At 35.6% G+C, this 24,552-nt stretch overlaps 1 protein-coding gene across 2 annotated transcripts in view; it reads right to left on the bottom strand.

Moving 5' to 3' along the window:
* glra1 (glycine receptor, alpha 1) overlaps positions 1 to 24,552 on the bottom strand; it is a 103,011-nt gene that overhangs the window by 57,725 nt on the left and 20,734 nt on the right. Inside the window, exons 4-5 of one of the 2 annotated variants that reach the window (XM_056472083.1) lie at positions 19,671 to 19,709; positions 958 to 1,025 (exon numbers count right to left, since the gene is read on the bottom strand). In XM_056472083.1, the coding sequence (XP_056328058.1) occupies positions 958 to 1,025; positions 19,671 to 19,709 (107 nt within the window). The remainder of the gene's footprint in view (positions 1 to 957; positions 1,026 to 19,670; positions 19,710 to 24,552) is intronic. The other variant, XM_056472082.1, reaches the window with a different exon arrangement.

The raw sequence follows: 24,552 nt of genomic DNA, 5'->3' as shown, positions 1-24,552 counted from the left end.
TTTATTTTGCAGTAGATGGAAATATAGAGCGGGTTAAACGCTTGTTACAGCTTATACACTGAGAACATGGTTATATTGTTGATAAGTGGGGTTGTTTAGGGCTTACTCTTACAAACTGAATGGAGACATCAACAAAACTCTAATGCTTCATTTATTGTCTTCTCATTATCTGGGGCTATATAATCTGTTTATGTGGTGGAGGAGCTTCCCATTCTTCCGATACAAAGGGCAGATGAGATGACAGAATATGCTAAATCAGTTAATAAGGTGATGATGATCATTTTTGATGTAAATAATCCATCATGTCACCTAAATGATTGAGATCATGTCTATATATCATGCTATTATAAATGCTGAAAATGCTGGGCTGTTTTAAAATGCTGGGTTGTGTAAAATATGGACGAACCCAACAGTTGGATTCATTTTTTTTTTCATTATACTTTAACCCAATTTTTGGGTTGATCCATACTTTATCCAAATTTACATTAGAAACAGCACAGCATTTTTAGAGTATTAAGCAATAACTCTATAAATGTTAATGTCTGTAACAAACAGTTCAGAAAGTGAACAGAATATGCGAAACACTATTTCATACTATGTCTATCTCAAAATATGGTAATCCCTTTTATTACAAAAAAAGTTATGAGATTAGATCATTGTTCTCACATTACTGGAGCCCAATCATCTTTTGTCCCCTTCATAAAAAATGTACCACCAACAGTCAGACTATGGGTACACCTATTAATTGTCTTCTCCGTATTACTGTCAACATTGCTAACTGTATATTGTTTTGTTTTTTGGGAGTTTGTTGTTCTATTTTGCACTGTCTGGAGCCAGCACCTAAGCATTTCACTCATCATAGTACACGTGCTGCTGATGATGTGACAATAAAAGTGATTTGATTTGATGTATGGAGTATCATTACATCACTTGTCATTACACAATCACTATACTCACCATTGTTGTTTCAGCAATGGATCCAAAACTGTTAATAAAAATGTTGCATGTTACGTTCACAGGTGGACCTAAGGGAAAGGAAAAGATAGAGAAAACAAAAACAAAAACATGTAAGTCAGCTGACACTGACACAAATGTTCACTGTAAATTGTAATCCTAGCAAAATGTGCATATACTATTTAAAGTTGTTGCTTATTAAGAAAAAAGAAATAAAAACATTACTATTACAAAATGCTAACAAGACAAATACTAACCAAAACTTACCTGCTTTCTCCTAAATAAGCACATTGTCATTGACAAAAAAAAAGACTTATTTTTAAGATTTATGCATTGCTTTAGCCTTCAAAACAAAGATATTGTTAAGAGTAAAATGATTTATCAAACTAACCAACATAAAAACAGCAGGAAAAGGAGGAGAGTCATCTATAAACACATGCACATCAACTGTGCAATTATCAAAACAGAACAAACTTTAAAAGGGAAGCCACCGTGTTTTAGAAATATTAGAAGCGAATCTCTTTCCTTGTGCACAATGAGAACCTCAGTCAAATGAAAACCTAGTCAAAGAGAGTTGTGCACTACTGAACAGAAACCATACTTCTGCTGTTACAACACACACACAGACACGCACACACACAAGCGATCCATCACATATGGCTCTGTAAACACAGAGAGGGGGATATTCTGAGTGACACGATGCTCATGGCCTCGTAAAGACCCTGTCAAGCTGCTCCAAACTTCTGATTCGTTCAGATTCAGAGCTGCTGAACAGCACAGAGAAGCCCTGAACCCCATTTCTCTGCCTGCTGACAAGCACATGCAGCATCCTAAGGTGCTGAATGAGTCGATTACTGGAAAGAAACATATTGCAATCTGCAAGCTCCTGCAACATTTAGTCATTTTATAACTCTGCAAATTTCTGGAGAGTAATCTCCAAGAAAACTGTTACCTGGAAATAAATCACCTCATACATATGATTTGACAATATTCGACATACAATTTTATAGCTTTGCACCATCAGAAATGTTTTCAGTAAGGGATAGACCTTCAGTTCAGTGCCATATATATATATATATATATATATATATATATATATATATATATATATATATATATATATATATATATATATATATATATATATATATATATATATATATTATATATATATATATATATATATATATATATATATTATATATATATTATATATATATATATATATACACACACACATTTTGGTGAGACTAAAAACAAGTCTATGAGGCTTAAAAAAACAAACAAACAAAACAAAACAAAAAATATACACTGCGAGCCATTTTAAAAATTCAAAGTCTCTCCCTAACAGCCACTTTTTTATCCGAATCTGAATTCAAATCTGAAAACCACACATGCCTTAGTGTACACAACAACTCTTGCTTCAAAAAATAGTAGGGGTGTAACGGATCACGGTTGATCAGTGATAAGTAATAACTTTTTTTTAACTTGTAGGTTAATGCAACATTTATAACAATTGTAGAGAGATCATTCAAATCACATGCATGAAAGCATTTTGCCTCTCCTATAAAAAGCATTAAAAGATTGTGATCTCAATTCAATCCCTCGCAACATGAATTGTAAATCAGAATGACTTGCATATGTTTATTAATCCTTCGAAACGCTGCATTCAAATCTGCGTTTGATCGATGGATATTCAGTTTTTACACTTTTTCAGTTTGTTACAAACATTTAAATAACACAGAAGTACTTGGATAACAGTTTATAGTTCAGATGTAAACAATGATGTTTATGGTAAAGATTAAAATCACAGTTTAATGGAATTTGACACTGGTGAATGTTGTAGCAATTACATAGTGTAACCAATGGGTGGCGAGAAACAACCATAAAAATTTTGTCGCTGAATAGGATTTCAAAAATGATACACCTATAATGAAACATGAAGTTTTATGTCTGAATTGTTGAATCATTAATTGAAAATAAATATGATCTGTTGTACAAGATGTTAGATTTCTATATGTAGCTTTATCAGCAACAGTAGCAAAAATCATTTTTCGTACTGAATATTTTCCTTTTTTTTCAGCTGGTTCTTTCTTGATTTTTGTTTTTATTAAAATTACAGGTTCTAAGTTCTGTTTGTTAATGATTTTTGCAGTAATATCATAAATAGAAGGCATATGATATTTTTTTGCTGATTTGACAAAATGGTCCGATCCGCGACTCAAAAACCATAATGTGAGCTGAACCATGAGATTTGTGATCCGTTACACCACTAAATAGTGAGCTACCTCACTGATTGTTGCCTACAAAGGCAGCTGCTTTCTAAGGGAGAATCCTAACCATAATCAAAACCAATTTTGTAACACCTCTGATCGCATACAATTAGCATTATGCACAAATACACAACTAACAGTTGACAGTAGCATGTTGCTAAGCTAATAGCACAAAAAGTAGAAACAAGCACAAAGAGTTGTTGAATTAAAACACAACTGCCATTTTTATGCATACTTTTTTTATACTAAATGAGCAACATGAAGATAACACTGTTTATAAATCAACATTGTATTGTCTGCCATTTTGGATGTTTTTTCTTCCTTGCTGCAGTGCATTATCATTAAATGTCTGCTAATCATCTGAAATTGCATTCTTTTGAATTAAAGTTAATGTGTGTTATTGAGCATAAAGTGGTCAATGAGATGTAATTCACTGTCATGTGACCTACTGTACAGCTCTTGTTGGCCCAGTTGATACACACTTCAAAACCTCTCCGGTGTACTTTCTGCCCACTGTTTTATCAATACTTCGAAAACATCCAGACATACACATGCTGTTTTTTCACCTACTGTATAACATAATTCAGTTGCCTACCTTTTCAACTACCCTTTTCCTTCATAGGCGGCTTGCACTTGGTTTGGAACTGACTCAAATTGTAGCACATTATCAGGCAGTTCCTATTCGAGTCTCTATACAGTGTCAGGCCCCACAGTTTCTTGCTATTGGCTTATTTCTTCCACTGGGTATTATACCGGCTGTAATCATTTGTCTGTTCTTGGCTTTCCTTGCCATATGTGACGCAGCGCAGAGGAAATCTAATGTCCTCACCCCCACTGCAGTTCATTTGTGAGCCCAGCCTCCAATAAGGAGAGGAGAGAGAGAGAAAGACAGAGCTCATTAACTGTCAGGAAAGGGTGAGTCATCGCCAAGAATGATTTGCTTTGCCATGTTTTTGCCAAACAATCTGCACCCTGCTCTCCTAAGAGCGACTCACTGCAGAGGGAAGCAACCGCCAGCGAAGGGACGTTCAGGTTATTTATACTTTCTTCTCAGCTGTCTTTCCCAGTGAATCAGACCTTAATTTCTGAGCCGTGCCTCCACCCTCGTCTCATAGAGTTGACGGTGGTTTGGAAGCCTCACACGTTTCACTGCGCTCCTCTTTATTACCCCGACACAAACAGGACACGCGAGTCGCAAAGATCACTCTCGTCTTTCCTAGAAACAAGCTCATCAGAGAAAGTGAGTGCGGAGCGTTTTTCCGCTACACTATTGACGTTGTGCAATTACGTATTTACGAAGAAAAATCTAGACATTCAGAGAGTCGTTATTGTGATTAATTTCATGCACAAACCGAACAATCGTTAATCAAATGTCCCTCGGGTAAGTATAACCTCCTTAGAAAACTCATAAATTACACGTTTGCCAGTGAGCTGAGAGACCAATTACTCTTTCATAAACCAACAAGCACATCTCGTCTTTACAGTTACCAGTTTACAGTCTCTCATTAACAAAGGTCCAAGTCTAAACTGATCAATACTAGAGTCCATCTCCTTACCCAGCAGCAACCGGAGAGTGAAATGTCCTCAAAAGCCATTAGTCTGTTTTACACCGGTCAGTTGGTGTGAAAATGGCGCACGAGATGTTGTACCCAGAGGACACTCTCAATGCGGGAGCAAAAACAGATTTATTGCAAACAACGAGCACTTAAGATGCCTCCCAGGTAAGTGGACCACCACAAATGAAAGTGTCTGATATAAATAAAGAAAGCCTAATGATATTGCTCATGTTAAAAATCGAGCTGCTCTCAGCAGAAATACAATGGCACAGAGACATTAAATATTTATATGGCTTCGGCTGTGGGTCTTGGCAAGGCAGTTTTCAGCTGGACCGAGATCCGCTGGTGACAAAGGGACAGCAAAGTGCCCGACCAGGTTTTCTGTGTTAGCGCCACTGCTTTCATCACACCTCACTGAATCAACACTGGGGCAAATGTCAAGGGCTTCCTCTTACTTCTCGTGCACTGACATATGGGTTGATGCTGAGGAAATCTATTGGCATGGGGCAATTTTCAATTTGCGCTGCTCTAGTTACACTGATAAAAAAAGCTGTTAAGCTCCAGTAAAGGAGCCGAGCATCTTTCGGAAGAGTGAAACTGGAAAACACAAATAAATCAAGCGGCAACATAATCCAAAATCCATTACTGCTGAGACTTTACGGTTTAATAGGGTGGGAAAAACAGAAATATAATAAAAATTACAGAATACTGTATTAAATCCTATAAATAATGCATATTTAAAATAAGAATGAGATTTTGAATGCCAAAATACAACAAAAAAAGGAGAAAATATAAACAGCTAAAAATACTACCACTGAAAACTGATTACCCAGCAAGCATTTTTTGTTTTTAATAGATGTCTAATAGACGTCTAAACATAGTCGTCTTGGCTAAAACAAGACTACATTTGGGCTGCCAGTGAAAATCTAGTAGACTTTTTAGAATAGGCCAAAACTAGACTAGTCATCAAATAAATAGAAATGAATGACTCCACATACAGTATAAAGTCTGTTTAATTTGACGACTAGTCCAGTTTTGGCCTATTCTTAGACTTGGATTTTCACTGACAGCCCAAGTTTAGCCTTGCTTTAGCCAAGCTGTCTACGTTTAGTCTATTAAACACAAAATTGTTTGCTGGGTATAGAGTAAAAATAAACACAGAGTTGAATTGGGGATTGCTGCTGCTATTTTTTAGCTGTTTTTTTTTTTTTTTTTAAATGGGCTCTATGCACAGCTAGAGTTTTAAAGCTAACGATAAACTTCCGGTGAAAGCTTAATGTGACTATTGTCAATTTCACAAGGTTGTTTTTACAGCATCGATGTTGGTATGTAATTACGATACATTCAGTTAAATAGACTTAAGCATTCATTTAGTTGTTCAAGCGTAAAACAAGATGAAAGACTGTTGTAACCACTAGCGCCATCAGTAGCAACAGGCTAGCGCAGAAATTAACTCATATAGTAAAATAAACTTATATTTAAAAGACATGGTGGGGGAAAATGGAATTTAATGCAGTGTTTCATGTCCGATCTGAGACCCACTTCATATCGTATGTCTAACAGTCAGTGAAGATTAAACGTGACAGTTTTGTAACGGAAAGACAGTTCACTGGAAGCCCTTGGACTGCCTGGCTGAAAATTTAAAGTCTGAGTGCATATAGCCCATTAAAGTGTTAATGTATATAATACACAGTCATTACTATAGTTTATAGATCATTATATAACATATAAAGAACATTATAGAATAGTAAAACATTTCAGAACACTACTATAATGCTACAAAAACATTACACAACTACACTACCTCACAAAAGTCTTATCCCAGTTGTAAGAGCAACAAATAATGACTTGACTTCTAGTTGGTCATTTGGAAAAGTGGCAGAAGGTAGATTTTTCAGATGAATCACATGTTGAACTGCATCCCAATCATCACAAATACTGCAGAAGACCTATTGGAACCCGCATGGACGCAAGATTCTCACAGAAATTATTAAATTACATTACAAACCGCAGGAGAGGGTAAATTCTTCAGCAAGATAGCGCTCCTCATACTTCAGCCTCCACATCAAAGTTCCTGAAAGCAAAAAAAGTCAAGGTGCTCCAGGATTGGCCAGCCTAGTCACTAGACATGAACATTATTGAGCATGTCTGGGGTAAGATTGGCATTGAAGATGAATCCAAAGAATCTTGATGAACTCTGGGAGTCCTGCAAGAACGCTTTCTTTGCAATTACAGATGATTTTATTAATATATAATAGTAGTTTAATAATATGAAAAAAAAATCAAGGCATGATCATAGTTGTTCCTAAAACTTGGATAGGCAACAAGACTTTTGTCAGGTAGTGTACGCTATAATACATCAAAAATAGAATCCAGTCAAGAACAATAGAAAATTAATAAAATACTATTTAGAATATAAAGACAAAAAACAGGTGCTGAATGTGTTGGAAAAAAATAAAAATTACATTGAAACCCCTGCAAAAAATACACAACCAGGTTACTAAACACAAAGAGCATCTACACGCATCCCTGCCTGAAACACCATTACACATTCCACGTGTTTTTCTACTTAAAACAACCCACTCCAACAAAACCAAATCCAGATTGAGCAGCAGTCACAGCCATCCATCATTCCAGGTTGGGTTCAGCTGGAGGCGACCCTAACCATTAAGGGGATTGTATTAAAATTCATAAGAGTCGGACAGCGACAGCTCAGACGGGTAGAGATGCCCGCGCAGTGACAGCCGCTTTCAGAGAGACTGTCTGAGTTAGCATTGTCACAAGCCTATAAGTAATGACACACTGCTAAATTACCAGGATCTCTTCCTGCCCCTGAGGCTAGAATCACTGATAGGGGAAACATGACAGCCTTGGAGGAGGGAGGCTAGAGAGACACATAAATCAATAGGAGGGCTGTGGCACTGAGTCCCGAATAGAGAATGAGTCGACAACAGTTTGATTACACTGGATTACCTGGGTAGCTTCGGCCGAGCGAGTTCTGAGATAAAATGGTCAATATTGCAGCAAAATTGATTCACGCTGAGGCTAACTGATGGTTTTAATGATACCAGAGAGTCGGTCAATTGTTTCATTATACGCTGCAGCCTGGCGTATGAAATTATGAGATTAGAGATAAGGAGGAAATTAGACTGATATGATGAATCTTTACTACGCTGATGGTTGTGACGGGATTGAAGCTCTTGACTCTCCAGTCCAGATTTCATTGTTCATTGCAATGAAATGCTATTAGAGTTATTAAGATGTTTCAGATATACAGTGCTAACAGTGTTGGGTAAATAACAGATAACAATAACTTCGAGTAAAAATAATTCAGCAATTTTCAAAATAATCATTTCCTATTAAAAGTATGTATTTATATATAGTTATGAGAAACTGTATTTATCTAGAGCTCTATGATTTCAGTGATGCATAAAATGAGGACAGAATTATAGAATTCCATTATAAAAATGGAATTAGCTGTATTAAGAAGAGTGTCAAATTTTGGAAGAATCGATCAAAAGTAGTTTTACTCATTAACTTGAAAGTAGTGTCATGTTTTTTTAAACCACTAATACCAAATTGAAATAACAATGAAAATATTTCCATATAAAGAAATGTTAAGGACTGTAGAGAGCGATTAGGTGAAAAAAAGTGTTAAAAGGTTAAAATAAGTGATTAAAGATGCTGCATGTACGTTTTTGACTCTACTAAAGCATGAAAATACCATAATAGGTTTGCAGATATTTAAGAAATAAGTGAACATTTTTGTTTATCTGAAAAACAATGCTGAAGTCAGTTATTCTGCTTTGAAAATGTGTGTTATGTCCTGGAACGTCGGTCTTTGCTTTGGTCAATTAACCCACCCAATGCTAGTTTAGCCAATTATAGTTAAGCACCCCGGGTTGCCTTGGTGTGATTCATTCAGCCATGAAGGCTCTCAAAGCATGCGCACATGACCGAAATGTGACCTCCGGTGGACAGTAGCAGACTCCGGAATGACACGCAGATTTAAAGTTTGGCATGAGGTAGTTATTAATTAGCAAATAATATAAATATTACAAACATAAAAGAATATTACATTGTAACTACGTGTCCTAATAACATGTTACTGTACATGACGAGATTTGCAGTGATAAGATGCTTGCACCAGACGGAATACAACAGAAATTTAAACACAGCATTTATAAGGACAAATATATGTGCACTTACTGCACTCCAACAAAATGGTAAGCTTTATAACCCAATTAATACAAATTAAACCTCTTTAACGTTATTAAATGTAGATGCTGAATCACTGATATGTGTTGGCTTGTCACAGTTCTAAAGTTCAATTTGAAACGGCTAATTTTATTTTCGAGATCTGAGGTGAACTATCTGCAGCTGCTTTCAATAGTATGGCAATAAATGTCATGAGAAATGGCATTCAACCCACATTATTAGCATTTAACACTGAATAAAGCACATGAGGTGTACCTGAGGTGATCATTGTCAGTTTTCTGTTGTTCTGCAAGAAATAGAAGCAGTTTCTAATATATCAATTTGAGGTGTAAAAACTCCCTTATATATAGAAAATATTCCTATCGCATGCTGTTGCTTTTATTTAGAACTCGACCTAAATCAGCCTTTGTTGGTGTCATCAATCTGGCAACCTGCTCATGCGTGTGTTTTGAACCAGTGGTGCAATACCTAGTTCAACCACTGGGTGTCAAACTTACATACTGCACACTGTCTTAAATGAACTGTGCCTAATTCAAAAAAAAATAATAATAATAAGTTAAGTCAACTTAACAGCTAATAATAAAGTCAACATATCACTATTAAGGCAACAATTTAACTCGCTTTTTTCAGTAAAGAAACTATCCGCACAGAACACAAAAACAAATGCGTTTTAATCAGCTTGTTTAGTTCATTTTATTGAATCTATATTGAATTTTATTGAATCATCAGCCGTTTTATTTCCTCTTTCCTGCTGCAAAAAATATATATTTTGGCTACAAATGTTTTAATGCTAAAATAAAAAATCAGTTGCTTTCTAAATGTCTTACTTTTCCATTAACAAGCACTTCTATAATCTGTAATTGTAAGAATGCTACGTATTTGTGAGATACAAAAGAGATAGTCACACACAAATTAAGTAATTAATCTTTAATTACTGATTTCCAAAATGTATGAAACATTAGGTAATGTAGTATTTAGTATTAGGTATTAGTCATCGTAGATTATGTTACTTTTTGCAGCAGATTAATTGCTCATAGTTAGTTAATATCTGCTATTTTCATAATTAATGGACCTTATTTTAAATGTTATATCCTGTAGATTTTTTCTTTATTTTCCAAAAAAGTGTGACTGTAGGTTAATACCTCAAATTGTGAGCTAAAATAGCATGCATTAAAATACCTCTCACACCTAAGCCCTTCCTATAATTGAAAAAAACAAACTAAACTAAAAAATAAGCTAAATGTTACTCAAGTCATATTTTCTTGTGACTTCATAACTCAGGGCTTGACGGTTACTTTTTTCAGAAGTAGCACATGTGCTACTAAGTTGAAAAATTTAGGAGCACATTAAAGAATTTTAGAATGCAATGAAAATGTATAAAATATAGTGTTTTTACTAACAAAGTAGTTTCATTTATTTGAATACAATAAGTACAACAGGTTTTATTTTACTGTAACTAAAGCTGTCTCTTTAAATACTATTTAATAATTATGTATAATTTCAGCTGCATGACGTTTAGCTAATTGCTCTAATGAAGGTCTATCTAAACTGATCTGAAACAAGTGTTCAGTTGTGGCTTCTTGTTGAATTTTTGAATTATTTTCAACCCATTTTCTAACACAATAGATTTAATAACTCATTTGTAATACCTGATTTCTTTTATCATTGCTATGATGACAGTAAATAATATTTTACTAGATATTTTTCAAGATAGCATTCAGCTAGTATAAAATTTTCTTTCCATTAAACAGAAATTGGGGGAAAGGGTCGCTAATAATTCAGGAGGGCTAATAATTCTGATTTCAACTGTATATATACAGTTATCTTCCTCCCTGTAAATAAGGAAAGGGAAATACATACATTAGAATACAAATTCTATAGGCAAGTCATTGTATAACAGTAGTTTCTTCTGCAGACAATCAAAAATATATATTGCTTAAGGGGGCTAATAATATTGAGCTATTAAAATAAGTTTTCAAAATATTTAAAACTGCTTTTATTCTAGCTAAAATAAAACAAATAAGCCTTTCTCCAGAAGAAAAAATATTATAGGTAATACTGTGAAAAATTGCTCTGTTGAACATAATTTGGGTAATATTTATATAAAAAAAATTCACAGGAGGGCGAATAATTTTGACTTCAACTGATAATCGTTTTGAATAATCGTGATTACAATTATGACCAAAATAATCATGATTATGATTTTTCCCATAATCGAGCAGCCCTACAAAAAAATAAATAATAATAAGTATAAGTAAAAATAATAAGAGTAATTTAGCGAAAACGTTGGTATTTATGTTTATTGAATCTAAGTATTTTGAATTAATACATCTTTATGGATAACAGTTTAATGCATGTATAAATGAAAAAAAAAAAAACTGTATATCCCTCAGTCTAGCTATCCAGTCAAAAGCATAGCCTCCCCAACCAATTAAAAATCCTATTCAACTACATCTAAAACCCTCTTCTTCAGGCAGAAACCTTTACCCGCTCATCACTAATTACGTTTAAGGTGCCAAGGCGTGAAAACTCAAAAAGAACAAGACTAATGACTAACATTAGTAGCACGGTTCTTAACACACTGCTAATTTATGCACACAACACACATTGAACATAGCACATACATTTTTTACAGGGCACCAATAGCTAGAAGTAATCTCCGCTGGGATAAATGATGATTAAATATTGTGTGATAAATGCAGAATAATAGACTAATGTGATTTGTGGATACTCCTCCTATGATCATTCATTTGAGAACACTGGAGCCGTGACAAACATCCAGAAAGCTTCACATTAGTCTACATAAAGAGAGTGAGCGGCGTATATAATGCCTTTAATAAAGCTAAATAACAGGCCTCTAATAAGAATCTACCAGCAACCAAGTGGCCCACAGGACTACAATTGCATCTCTACTGCCTCAGTGCTCACAAAAACAATATTACATGCATCAAAATCAAATATGATATTATTTAAATGCAATATCTGAACCCATGGCTTGTTATCTGAAGCAACAGAATTTGTTCAAATTAGACAAGTGTGTCAATCGGGTTTTTTTATTCTCTCTTTCAGTTCAGTCAGGTGGAGAAATTCATTTGTTCTCCCAATTTAATTATTATTTAAGCCAAGATCAGAGGAAAAATCAATGGTGCACAGATAAAAACCGTGCCCGGCTATATAAAGCTCTTCTTAAGAATACATTGGTGCTAAATAGTGGCCGTCACAGAGTTCAGCGCTAAACCAACAACTGGAGGCGACACAGGATTAAATAACTTGTCATTTTTTTCACAGCCAGAGAGAAAAAAAAAGGAAGTTACTGTAATTAATAAATAAACATACGCTATTTTGCAAACATCCTGCCTGAGGCCCAATTACTCTGATCCTCCAACCAGCAAATAAAGGTCAAGCGATGATATACAATTATAGCATCACAGATAAACTAATACCATATGACCATGTGAATGTGTCATTTGGTGGCATCTGTGAGCACGTTTACAAGCAAAACAATACCAAAACTAGTCCTGTCATGATATCTACTGTTTGTGTTCGATATATTCCACCAAAATATATTGCCATAAACTGTATTATTGTCATTTTAAGAACATTTTATGACACTTATTATATAATGCCAAAATGTCAATATAATATCATCGCAATGAAATTGCACTATTCCAAAGAAAACAATGTTTTATCCCACTTTTGCCTTCAGAAATGCCTTAATCCTTTGTGGCAAAGATTCAAGAAGGTACTGAAAATATTCCTCAGAGATTTTGGTCCATATTAACATGATATCATCACGCAGTTGCTTACATCCATGATGCGAATCTCCAGTTCCTCCAAATCCCAAAGGTGATTGGATTGAGTTCTGGTGTCTGTGGAGGCCATTTGAGTACAGTGAACTCATTGTCATGTTCAAGAAACCAGTCTAAGATGATTCGCGCTTCATGACATGATACGTTATTCTGCTGGAACTACCCATTAGAAGATATGTCACTGTGGTCATAAAGGGATGGACATGGTCAGCAACAATACTCAGGTAGGCTGTGGCGTGGACACGATGCTCAATTGGTACTAATAGGCCCAAAGTATGCCAAGAAAATATCCCCTCACCCTTACACCACCACCACCAGCCTGAACCGTTGATACAAGGCAGGATGGATCCATGCTTTCATGTTGTTGATGCCAAATAATGACCCTACCGTTCGAATACTGCAGCAAAAATCGAGACTCATCAGACCAGGCAACGTTTTTCCAATCTTCTATTGCCCATTTTTGGTGAGCCTGTGCAAATTGTAGCCTTAGTCTCTTATTCTTAGCTGACAGGAGTGGCACCCGGTGCAGTCTTCTGCTGCTGTAGCCCATCTGCCTCAAGGTTAGATGTGTTGTGCGTTCAGAGAGGCTCTTCTACATACCTCGGTTGTAACGAGTGGTTATTTGAGTGACTGTTTCCTTTCTAACAGCTTGAACCAGTCTAGCCATTCTCCTCTGACCTCTGGCATCAACAAGGCATTTGCACAGACAGAACTGCCACTCACTGAATATTTCCTTTTTTCCAGACCATTCTCTGTAAATCCTAGAGATGGTTGTGCGTGAAAATCCCAGTAGATCAGCAGTTTCTGAAATACCAGCCCGTCTGGCACCAACAACCATGCCACATTCAAAGTCACTAAAATCACCTTTCTTCCCCATTCTAATGCTCGATTTGAACTGCAGCAGATCTTGACCATGCCTACATGCCTAAATGCATTGAGTTGCTGCCATGTGATTGGCTGATTAGAAATTTGCATTAATGAGCAGTTGAACAGGTGTACACAATAAAGTGGCCAGTGAGTGTATATTGCATCATCAAACATGATTGAGGTCTTGGCCATGTGTTATGCGATAAGTTGATATATATTGATTATTATGACAGGCCTAACCAAAACTAATCTAAACAAGCTGTTGTTATATGCAAATGAGTAACCCGAGATAACAGGTAAACTGTACTAACTAAAAATTATTATTTCCCTATAGTAATGTAAAAACAATCATCTGTGTTCTGTATTTGAGTTGTGTTTATAAACAAAGTATAAAAAGAGAATATTCCAGTGGAATACATAAATGTTGTCATATTCTGTTTTCATATTGTCACAAGTGCACTATTTTGCCATATTTACTTTTACTGAACAAGATGAGAACATTTTTAAATAGGTTTTTGATTCATGGTGTGTGATATATTTTCTGCTAATGCTTCTCTCACTGTATAAATAAATTTAAAAGAATAATTCAAGAAATGTAAAATTCTGACATCATATACTCATCCTTCACTTGTTCCAAACCTGTTTGAATCTCTTTCCTCAGTTGAACACAGACATAAATATTTTGAAAAATGTTAGAAACTGACTGACATCGATACGATTTTTTTTTTTCTTACTGTTAATATATTTTTAGATATTTTATGTTCAATGGAAGAAAGAAACTCATAAAGATTTGGAACCACTAAAGGCTGAGTAAATGGGGATTAATGTTTAATTTTGGGTGAACATACCCTTTAAATCTGCAGTAGGGCTGCGGTGCGTGTCTAATCTTATCTATTAATTTAAATGTAATGTCTTGCCACATTTTTATTATTGTTTTTTTAATTGAAGAATCACAGCTTTTAACTAAATTATAAGCATAACTAGCCATAACAATATGCCAATGATAACTTTTAAAAGAAATAACTGTTTTGACTGCATGGCAGTGTACCTGACTAATCACTAACGTTATGATGTTATAATTTTATGTCTCTAGTTTTTAGCAGTTATTCACATAGAAACTGTTTAAAATGGGGTCTCAAATGCACCATTTAAATTTGAAATTGAGGTGAAAGGTTATGAGGTTATGGACTTTTCACTTTTAGAGTTTAATGTTTTATTTATGTTGGTTAGGGCATCAGATGCTGCAGAACACGCTGTTTAAACACGATGTTCAAACAGTTCTATTGAGAATCTTTATATATAAAAAATGCAATGAAAAAGCAGCAAAGCTCTAGAAAAAACAAGTACTGTATGTCTGACATTTCATGTTTGCCTGAACATTTACTGTTAAAGGGTAGTTCACCCAAAAATAACACCCTTTACTTATTCCAAATCTGTTTGAGTTTCTCTCCTCTGTCGAACACAAAGGAAGATATACTGAAGAATGTCACTGACTGAGTCATTGACTGACATTTTTGTTTCTACTAAAGATGTCAATGGCATTTCATTGATGATGTCAGAACATTTTTCAGTATTACTTGTTTTGTATTCAACAGAATTTAAATCTTAAAAGGTTAAAACCATTTAATATGAGTAAATGTTCAGGTTTTTTTTTTTAATCTAATAATAGTCCCCTGCTGTTATACTTTCAAGTCACCATTCTGACATTCCCATATTATTCTATAATACTGCCTTCAAGATGGAACAATTCTAAATGGTTGTGATATTATATTTGAATAAATATAATGAATTTTTGAGTATCTACACAAAGCAAATTGCCCCAATTTGTCTGAAAGAAAAACATATTACTCTTGTGTCAACAGTGATTCAATTTTTAAACATAAATTTCAGCCAGAATTATTCATAACTACAATTTTACAGAGGGTGTATTTATATAATTAAATTTTAGTGTGAAAAATACTGGCAAATCTAACCTCAATTTGATTAAAACGCATCGCATCAGGTCAGGTACAGTCTAGCTGCAAATAATTCAATGAATCTGAAGCTCAAAGGGGATCTGAAATTTCAGCATATAGGATCAGAACTTTACAAAACTACTCTCCACTGAAAATGAATGAGTTCAAGCTATTGCTTATCATTTGTCACAGCAAATGGGACAGTGAATTTGGAATTAAATAGTCTTGTCTCTAAAACTGAATGTTTATATTTTGGCTAAGAATGGTTAGGTAGTTTTCTTATTTGATATTTTATCCTAAACAAATATGACATAGTGTGCAGCATTTGCCGTCATGTTTTGTGTCTTTCGTGCGGATATATTTATTATTACCTTATTAATTAATATTTTTTTTGTTCATATAATGTTGACTACTTCATGTGTTCTGCACTTTGAACAGCCTTTTTTGTAACCAGATGGATAATAAAGAAATTTTTAAAGGCATGTTCACACTTGTCAGTTCTGGTTTGATAAAAAAAAATAAAATAAAAAAAAAACAGTTAGAGTGGTTCAATAAATGTGAACACTGCCAACTACCAAACCTGGTGCCTCACCAAACATGCACCAAGATTAAGATTACTAAAGAAAAAAAAATTCTACCAAATTCATGTAAACTCAATAGGGTTGCTGCAATTCATTGATAATGTTGACATACAGTCAGAAATACATGCTTGCTCTTTTGGTATTTTTTTTTTAAAGTTTAATGGGCTATATGCACAGCTAGTGTTTTTCCAGCCAATGATGAACTTCCGGTGAGAGCTTTAGGTGACTATATTCAACTTCATAAGGTTCCTTTTACAGCATCAATGTTATAATGTCATTCAAATGTAATCAGTTAAATAGACTTAAGCATCCATTTGGATGTTAAAGTATAAAAAGAGACGAAAGACCGTTAAAACGCAGGAGCCGTCATTAGCCGCAGATCAGAGCAGAAATTCCATTAAAAATACTGGGGTAAAATTAATTTCCATATTTTAAAGACATGGCATGGAAATATATAATTTAATGCAGTGCTTATTGTTTGGTCTGAGACCCACTTTATATCGTATCTCAGCTAGGCAGTGAAGATCACTGGTTTTTAAAGAAATCAGATCTTAAACGCAGCGATTTGGTATGGGATGACAATTAACCGGAATCCCTGGGGGCTGGCTGACTGAAATTAAATGTGTGCATATACCCCATTATTTCAGTTTTTTTTGCTTTTACTCTTTTAGTTTTATATTTTGTCAAGGGCTTGTTTACATTTGTACTTTTTCATGGCACACTACTGAATTTCAAAGTTTCATGTTAAAATGATCTTAAAGAAATAGTTCATCCAAAATTGAAAATGTACTATTTACTCAGCCTCAAGTGGCTCCAAACCATTTGAGTTTCTTTCGTCTGTTGAACACACAGAAGATATTTTGAATATAGCTGAAAATCTGTAACCATTGACTTCCATGGTAGTCAAAACAAATACTATGGAAGTCAATGGTTACAGGTTTTCAGCTTTCTTCATAATATCGTCCTTTGTGCTTAACAGAAGAAAAAAGTAAAGGGTGTAAATGATGACAATTTCTCGGTTTTGAGTGAACTACCCCTTTAAGTAGAATGTAGATTTTCATTCATTTATTTTCCTTCAGCTTAGTCCCTTTATTTATCAGAATAAATGAATCATATGTCCAGCATATGTTTTACACAGCGGATGCCCTTCCAGCTGCAACCCAGTACTGGGAAATATCCATAGACTATTTATATCCATACACATTCACACACATACACTATGGCCAATTTAGTTTATTTAATTCACCTATAGCGCATGTCTTTGGACTCCAAACTGGAGCAAACAGAGAAAACCCACACCAACATGGGGAAAACATGCAAACTCCACACTGAAACGCCAACTGGCCCAGCTTGGGCTGGAACCAGCGACCTTCATGCTGTGAGGTGACAGTACTAACCACTGAGCCACCGTGCTGCCCCAGAATGAATTTTTTTGTTATAAAATTAATTAGATTATTTAAATAATCAGTAATCAATATCAATCAGTCATAAGCGTTTGCGCTAAAACACAACGTAAACAGAAGACATCTAAATGCACCAAAAAATAGAGCACCATGCCAAAACATGACTATAAACAGAGCAGACTGCTCAAGCATACCTGGTTTTCCTCGTCAGTCGCAACGCTGCCCATTACAATTCAATACAGGAGTCAGAAACAAGTTGCTTGCAGCAGATCTTTATGCATGCAACAGAGGAATTCCTGCTGCTGTGAAAGCTTTACACATTTTAGGCTTTGAGTTCTCAACAGATAAAATAACAATACACACATACAACAAAAGTGTTTATCTCAGCGCACAGCATTGTTTTGAAAGTTCAGAAGGTTCTGCAGCAAAATTGATCATAAAAGTCTTCTTTGGTATCTAAAGACGTTTTTCTTAGAACATAAAATTACCCATTATGCTTTGCGTGTATGCACAAGGAGTATGCTACTTCCGGTCCACAGCTGATGCGTATAAAGAGTCACATTCGGACAGCTTTGAAACTATAGTTTTAATCTATTTTACTTGTTATTAACGTCTTTGAATTAAACCTGCTGTCGATCAGCACCACCTCCTGGACTGATTATTTTAAAAAATGTGATTTAATGGGATGGAAAACCACTGCTGCGAGGCATTTTTCCCTCGTTGTCAGACAGCATCTAGTGCCGTTTAAATGAAGCCTCGTCATTGCTAAAATCAACATTTTCTCTTTCTTTCAAACATATAACCAACCCAAACAAATGTAATTCTCCAAAATGTTTGACACACACACGTAGCCTGTACTGTCCCACTGACAGATTGATTGAAAGAGTGGCACAAAGTGAAAATAAAGTGGCATTTTGAAATGACAGAAAAACACATACCGTGATAAACACTACACAATACAAACTAAATGCAACACAACTGCTCCTGATTAGAATCCACATGCAAATCAGCCAGAACAGTATCAGTAATATGCTTTTATTGGTCATGTTTGAAAATTTTATGGCTTACATACCTGCTAGTTTCATGCCAGTAATATAATTTGCTCTTTATAAGTGTGTGTGTGTGTGTGTGTGTGTGTATTGTAGATCCGCAGAGTACAGTATAACAGCTGACAAATCGGGAACACTGATGCTATATTTCAGCATCTGATTTGATGGCAGACACTGAATTAGGAGAGCGAACTTTTCTTTTGCACTTGAACCGCTTCTGACAGAAGTATATCAGCTTTAACACAAGTCTTTCTTTTAAAATGAAAGTTTTGCATCACAAAACCACTCTGTAAGCCACTGAAAACAGTATTGACACCCAGTTAAAAACGCTGCTCTGGCTCATGACAATTCTTAACGGAAGTTCTAAGCAGCCTACCGGAAGGCGCTGGTCACTATGGCAGGTCTATATGGCAGGTCTATAGGTTAAGCCGTTAAAAGCACATTGTGAATGCTAAGAATACATTTTCTGTCTCAGTCCAGACCAAACTAATAAAGAGAATTGAACTACAAGTGTGAACACATCCCAGGTTGACAAGTTAAAAGATTTAAAGACCAATAAATAAATCAACTGAAATCTTGAAGTGCTCAAATGTTCTACTTGTTGCCATATCGCCAAGCCCTAACCTGCAGTAAGAATGCTTTCCTAATGCATACCACACGTATTCAATAACCTGACAGAACGTAGCTCAAGGTGTTTACATGATCGACAAACCCTGCAAAAAAAGTCGATCAGTTTATGTTTAAGCCAGTTATGACCTTACCCAGAAAAATGACCCCACATGTTTCCCTCACAAGAATAATCTGTATAAGAAAGTCCATGTAAATGCACTCAGCATGCTATTTCTCCCCCCAAAATAAAAAAAATTGTTGTAGTTATATTACTCTCAACCATTAACAAAACACACTCAAAGACTCAATGTACCATTTAGCCCTTTCGCAGACTAGATACCAGATTGCATTGAATCAATACGCTTGTATAATCCTGGATAAATAAAAAGAAAGTACCTTTCTTGTGAGTACCATCCGATTTGGAGCCTTGTGGGTCTAATGAAAAAAAGATCAGGATTAATAACATGATATTCTAACACCAAGATGTTAGCTTTTTTTTTTTTTTTCTTTGCGGATCCAACAACAGAAAAAAAAAACATAAGCAGCATGGCTCACTTATTCTACTTTACACTTGCCAACACTTTGTGCGTTGAAGTGTGTGGCAGGGGATATTGGGTGCTAAGGGCATACTAAGGGCAAGAGCAGGTAAGGAGGGATGCACTTATTCGTCCAAAACTTCAGAGCGGGCAGGACAAGAGGCAAAGCACTGAAATGAAAGAAAGGATGGGGGTTGCAATGCATATCTGGTCACGGGAGGCAGAGGTTAGCAAAATGCACTAATAGATGCAATACACTAAAGAGAGGGAAAATGCAAAGACTACGTGTCAAACTGGCTTCACTTTGAGTTTTGCACAAACTGTAAAATAAATATATATTTTTTTGGATCAAATTTATTGCCTGGCATTGGGTTGCAGGACTGTACAATACAAAAGGAATGGGAACTTACTTTTGGGAGCACAAAACAGCTCCCCAGGTTTTTTTTTCTTTTTTTTTTTTTTTGTTTTGTTTGTTTCTTTTCCAAAGAGAACCAATTTGGGGCATTTTCCCTAAATGTTTAATCTAGAAACCATACGGCAGGTCACAGTGCACTAGATTCCAGTCAATCTCCTCTTGTGATATTCATCAAAACCATACAGAACCTACAACAAATCCACATCTCTTGTGCAGTTCTGTATGGTAATCACAAGACATAAAGATGCTCCTTAAACACTACCATGCACATGTGTGACCACAGATATAGTGTATAGTTCAGTCAATTCCGATTGGGTTTTGTGTGGTCATCATTTGTGTGTTACCCTAAACAGAAACCACTCATCCCAATTAACATATACAAAGGAAAAAGCAGACTGATGATTTAAAGATTTCAAAGTCAGGCCTTTCTTCTTCAGCCCAACAGCATGTTCACCAATAGCACAGACGGCGACATAATCCAAGACCTCCCAAGAGTCTTATCCTTTGTGAAAGGGCTACGTTAACCATTCAATTCCCAGTCGCTATGACCCAGCATTGATTATCCCATCTAAAGCTCTTAGATAAATGACATTAGGAATAATTTTTTTTCTTTGGAGGAACCCACTTCGGTTGGTTAGAGAACCCTTAATCCCTGTGGATTTCCATTACCAATCATGTAGAGCTAATATTGATAGAAGTCAGAGAAGAAAAACACCAAATTAAATGGTTTAAAAAAACATTGAAAGGATGTTCTGTTTATTCTTTTAATTCCAAACAATTGTGAAGAAGTCAAGAGGCCAATCTCTTTTAAATCTACCACCCTAGATTTCTGCAGTGCATAAAATGTGGAGAGAATCACTGGACAGACTCATAAAAATTAAATGTACTGTTTAAGTTGGAATGTTATGTAATTTGGTGAACAAATCAAAAATATATCAATTAAAAAATGTGGACTAGAACCTGGCAAAAATTTAATAAAAAGAAAAAACACATTTCCTAATACCCTACTTATGCCTTTGCACTTGCATATTTATAATACGTAAGTAAACAACCTAGGCTCATTCTTATTATGTACCCCAATATACATTCCTGGAGAGCGGCAAATACGTCCCAGAAAGTATGTTTTTTTGCAGTTTTGTTTTTCGCGAATCCACTAGAAGCAGCTGTGTATGCTTTTTCAGATCTCGCGCCTGCTCTTCTCGCATAAATCCACCAGAGGCCGCTGTCGACCGACTGACTGACTAATCGACCTACATCCCTAAACCCAACTCTCAGTTTTAAAAAGCAATCCAAACAAAGAAAAGCCCTCGCCTGATTTTTACCACGTTTTCAGATTTTACTACAGATTCTCACCGTTATTTACTTGCTTATTTTATTTTTTTGGCTTTTGTTTTTGTCCTACCCGCTTTCTGGAACTTGACACGAACGCTGTCGTCGTGGTCAACTCTTCTCTGCGTCAAGTCCGCCCACGTACATGGCAAGCTAACTGAACCAACTGGTAACAGGTGGAAAGCCGTCCATATGGAGGTAAGCTGTCAGCTGGTAAGCGTGAAAAGGAACAGTGTCATATCGCTCGTAGCATTTGTTTTAAAGACAACGTACTTCTGGCTACATAATTTGCTCTCTCTTGAAATGTATATAGGGCTACATTTTCAGAATGAGCCTGTGTTGAAAAATAAACCAAAAATGACCTCTGCATGTTTTACTAGAAAATAGTAGTCTTTCTGCTCAAATATTTCAATCCAATTCAATGGCAAAATTATTTGTGAAATTTATAAACTATTTCTATATGAAAATTGTCCAACGCAAATCCTACATTCATTTATTTCAGTCTGCAGACAGTGATGAATCGCTCTGGAGTCGCACCCTCGAGTTCAAATGCGAATATCAGAAGTTTTCAAATTAAATTTCCATGGATGATCGTCCCTGCAGCCCTGTGAGACTTGGAACAATTTGCAGGCGATGAGCTAAAACGTGTATGAAAAATTAAAATCACATCTAACCTTGCTCAGTCTCGGTGTCATTCGATTGTTCTGTTGTGCTGTTTCTTGCAGCCTCTCTCACGTCGACGCATTGCCTTCTCTCTCTCTACCCATGAGATAAAAAACGCAATTATCTAGCGCGATCCAGAGACGCTTCGTTACCCTCATGGTGGAAATACAGTTCATAGCATCTCTGAAAGCTCGCTCGACGTTACAGAATGGTTTATAGTGGCCTCTCAAAGCAGGGACATCAATTCTGCTGGAGACGTGCAGCAGATAAGCTTCAAACATCACATAAGACACAGGATTTCACTCATTTGTCATCATTTAAAGCGAGTGAAAAGCATCAGTAGGTTCACCATTGCCGTTTGTATGTGAACGCTGCACCCCGACTCATTAGAGAATTCCCATTAATCCTATTAAAGTCCCATTAAGCATGTGCTGATAGCACCAAATTAACATCAAGCTCCACCAGCTAATAAGGCTTCGCTGCTTCTGCACTTCACATGAATGAGGAGGAGATGCAAAGAGGTAACAGAGACATACAGGACATCCAAAAAGAAAACAAAAAAGCAATCAGTAAATATACCGCAGCAGACTGTATATTTACAAATGTACACTTGTCTCATCGAACCCATTCCGAAGCAAAGTGACATAGGAGTAATCAGAAAGCATTACACTGATCATGACTATAATGCGTGGTGGCAGCTCGTTCAAACGCGAGACTGTTGGTCTGTGGGAAAGCGGCCGATGATTGTGCTATTTGGGCAGAATCTGTAGCACCTCGTGGCTGTCGGCCTCGTAGCTCCTCACGGTGACTGATGAGAAGGGACAAGGTTAACGTGGGTATGGGAGGCGCAGCTGCACTCCAAACCATTCATCACGAGCGCCCGCAGATTACAGCTCAAGCTAGCGGCCCGTCTGCGGACCGACGCCCCCCACTCTTCTCAGGTTCACACAGCCCCAATTTGTTTAACGCAGCACTTTGATCTGTCAGCGAGCGCTTAGAAATGGTCTGTTCGAGGGAAGATGCTTTTAAAAAAAAAAACCAAGGCTTAAGGCCGAAGTGTGTAATATCTGTGGTGACAAATGGGATTTAAAAATAAGAAATAAATGGCTGTTTTCAAACAGATTTCTCTCCCCTGCTCACTATTGGTCTGATGCTGTCTTTTGGTTGAGATGAACACGTCAGAATGTTGTTTTTCATACACCATTTGGGGAAATGCACATGGAAATGACAAAGGACAAAGTATGGTAAGACTTATGTTTATAATAATATATGAATTAGATGTCATAAAATAACTAATATTATACTCATTTAAAATTTAGGGCTCATGTACGTCTAAATTTTCCAGATTTTGATGTTTTTTTTATTTTTATGTTCTGTTGTGTAGTTGGTGAAGGTTTTTTCCCTGTTACCACTGGCTTGCTTGGTTCAGACTTGTGGAGCTGCACAACGATGGATTTGCTCTTCAGTGTTTGAACCTTCACCAATGAATTGAAACCACACTGAACTGAACTAAACTGAACTTCAACTCTGAAATCTGGACTTTACTAGAACTTATGGGATCCAGTCTTTTTTTTCTAAAGAACCATAAAAGGATAATAGTCGTGTTTAATTTCTGAAGATTTGTACGTTTTTTTCTCACTCTTTAAATCCATTACTGTCTTTTTGTAGGTCATGTATAGTTGAAGTCAGAATTATTAGCCCCAAATTTCCCAAATGATGTTTAACATCGCAAGGAAATTTTCACAGTATGTCTGATAAAAATTTTTCTTCTGCAGAAATTTTTATTTGTTTTATTTCAGATTTTAATATTTAAAAACACATTTTAAGGTCAATATTTTTGGCCTCTTTAAGCTATATTTTTTTTTTTCGATACTCTACACAAAATACCATCATAATACAATAAATTGCCTAATTACCCTAACCTGACTAGTTAACCTAATTAACCTAGTTAAGCCTTTAAATGTCATTTTAAGCTGTATAGAAGTGTCTTGAAAAATATCTAGTAAAATATTATTTAATGTCATCATGGCAAAGATAAAATAAATCAGTTATTAGAGATGAATAATTAAAACTGTTATGTTTAGAAATGTGTTGAAAAAATCTTCTCTCCGTTAAACAGAAATTGTGGAAAAAAATAAACAGGGGGGCTTATAATTCTGACTTCAACTGTATGTCTTATATGTCGATATTTTTGCTTGTTTCATGCTCTATTTACATTTTGTATAGATTTTTGTTTCGTGATGGGTTTGTGTGTCTGTTCCTTGTTTTTTCATGTCTGCAAAACTATAATAAAAAAAATTCAAAATTTGGGGCTCAGCGAGATTTTTTTTAAAAT

This window comes from Danio aesculapii, chromosome 14 (genome assembly GCF_903798145.1).
Source record: "Danio aesculapii chromosome 14, fDanAes4.1, whole genome shotgun sequence".
In the NCBI taxonomy this organism is placed as follows: domain Eukaryota; kingdom Metazoa; phylum Chordata; class Actinopteri; order Cypriniformes; family Danionidae; genus Danio; species Danio aesculapii.
The sequence above is the reverse complement of the archived record's forward strand: the minus strand, read 5'-3'. Positions and strand labels throughout refer to the sequence as shown.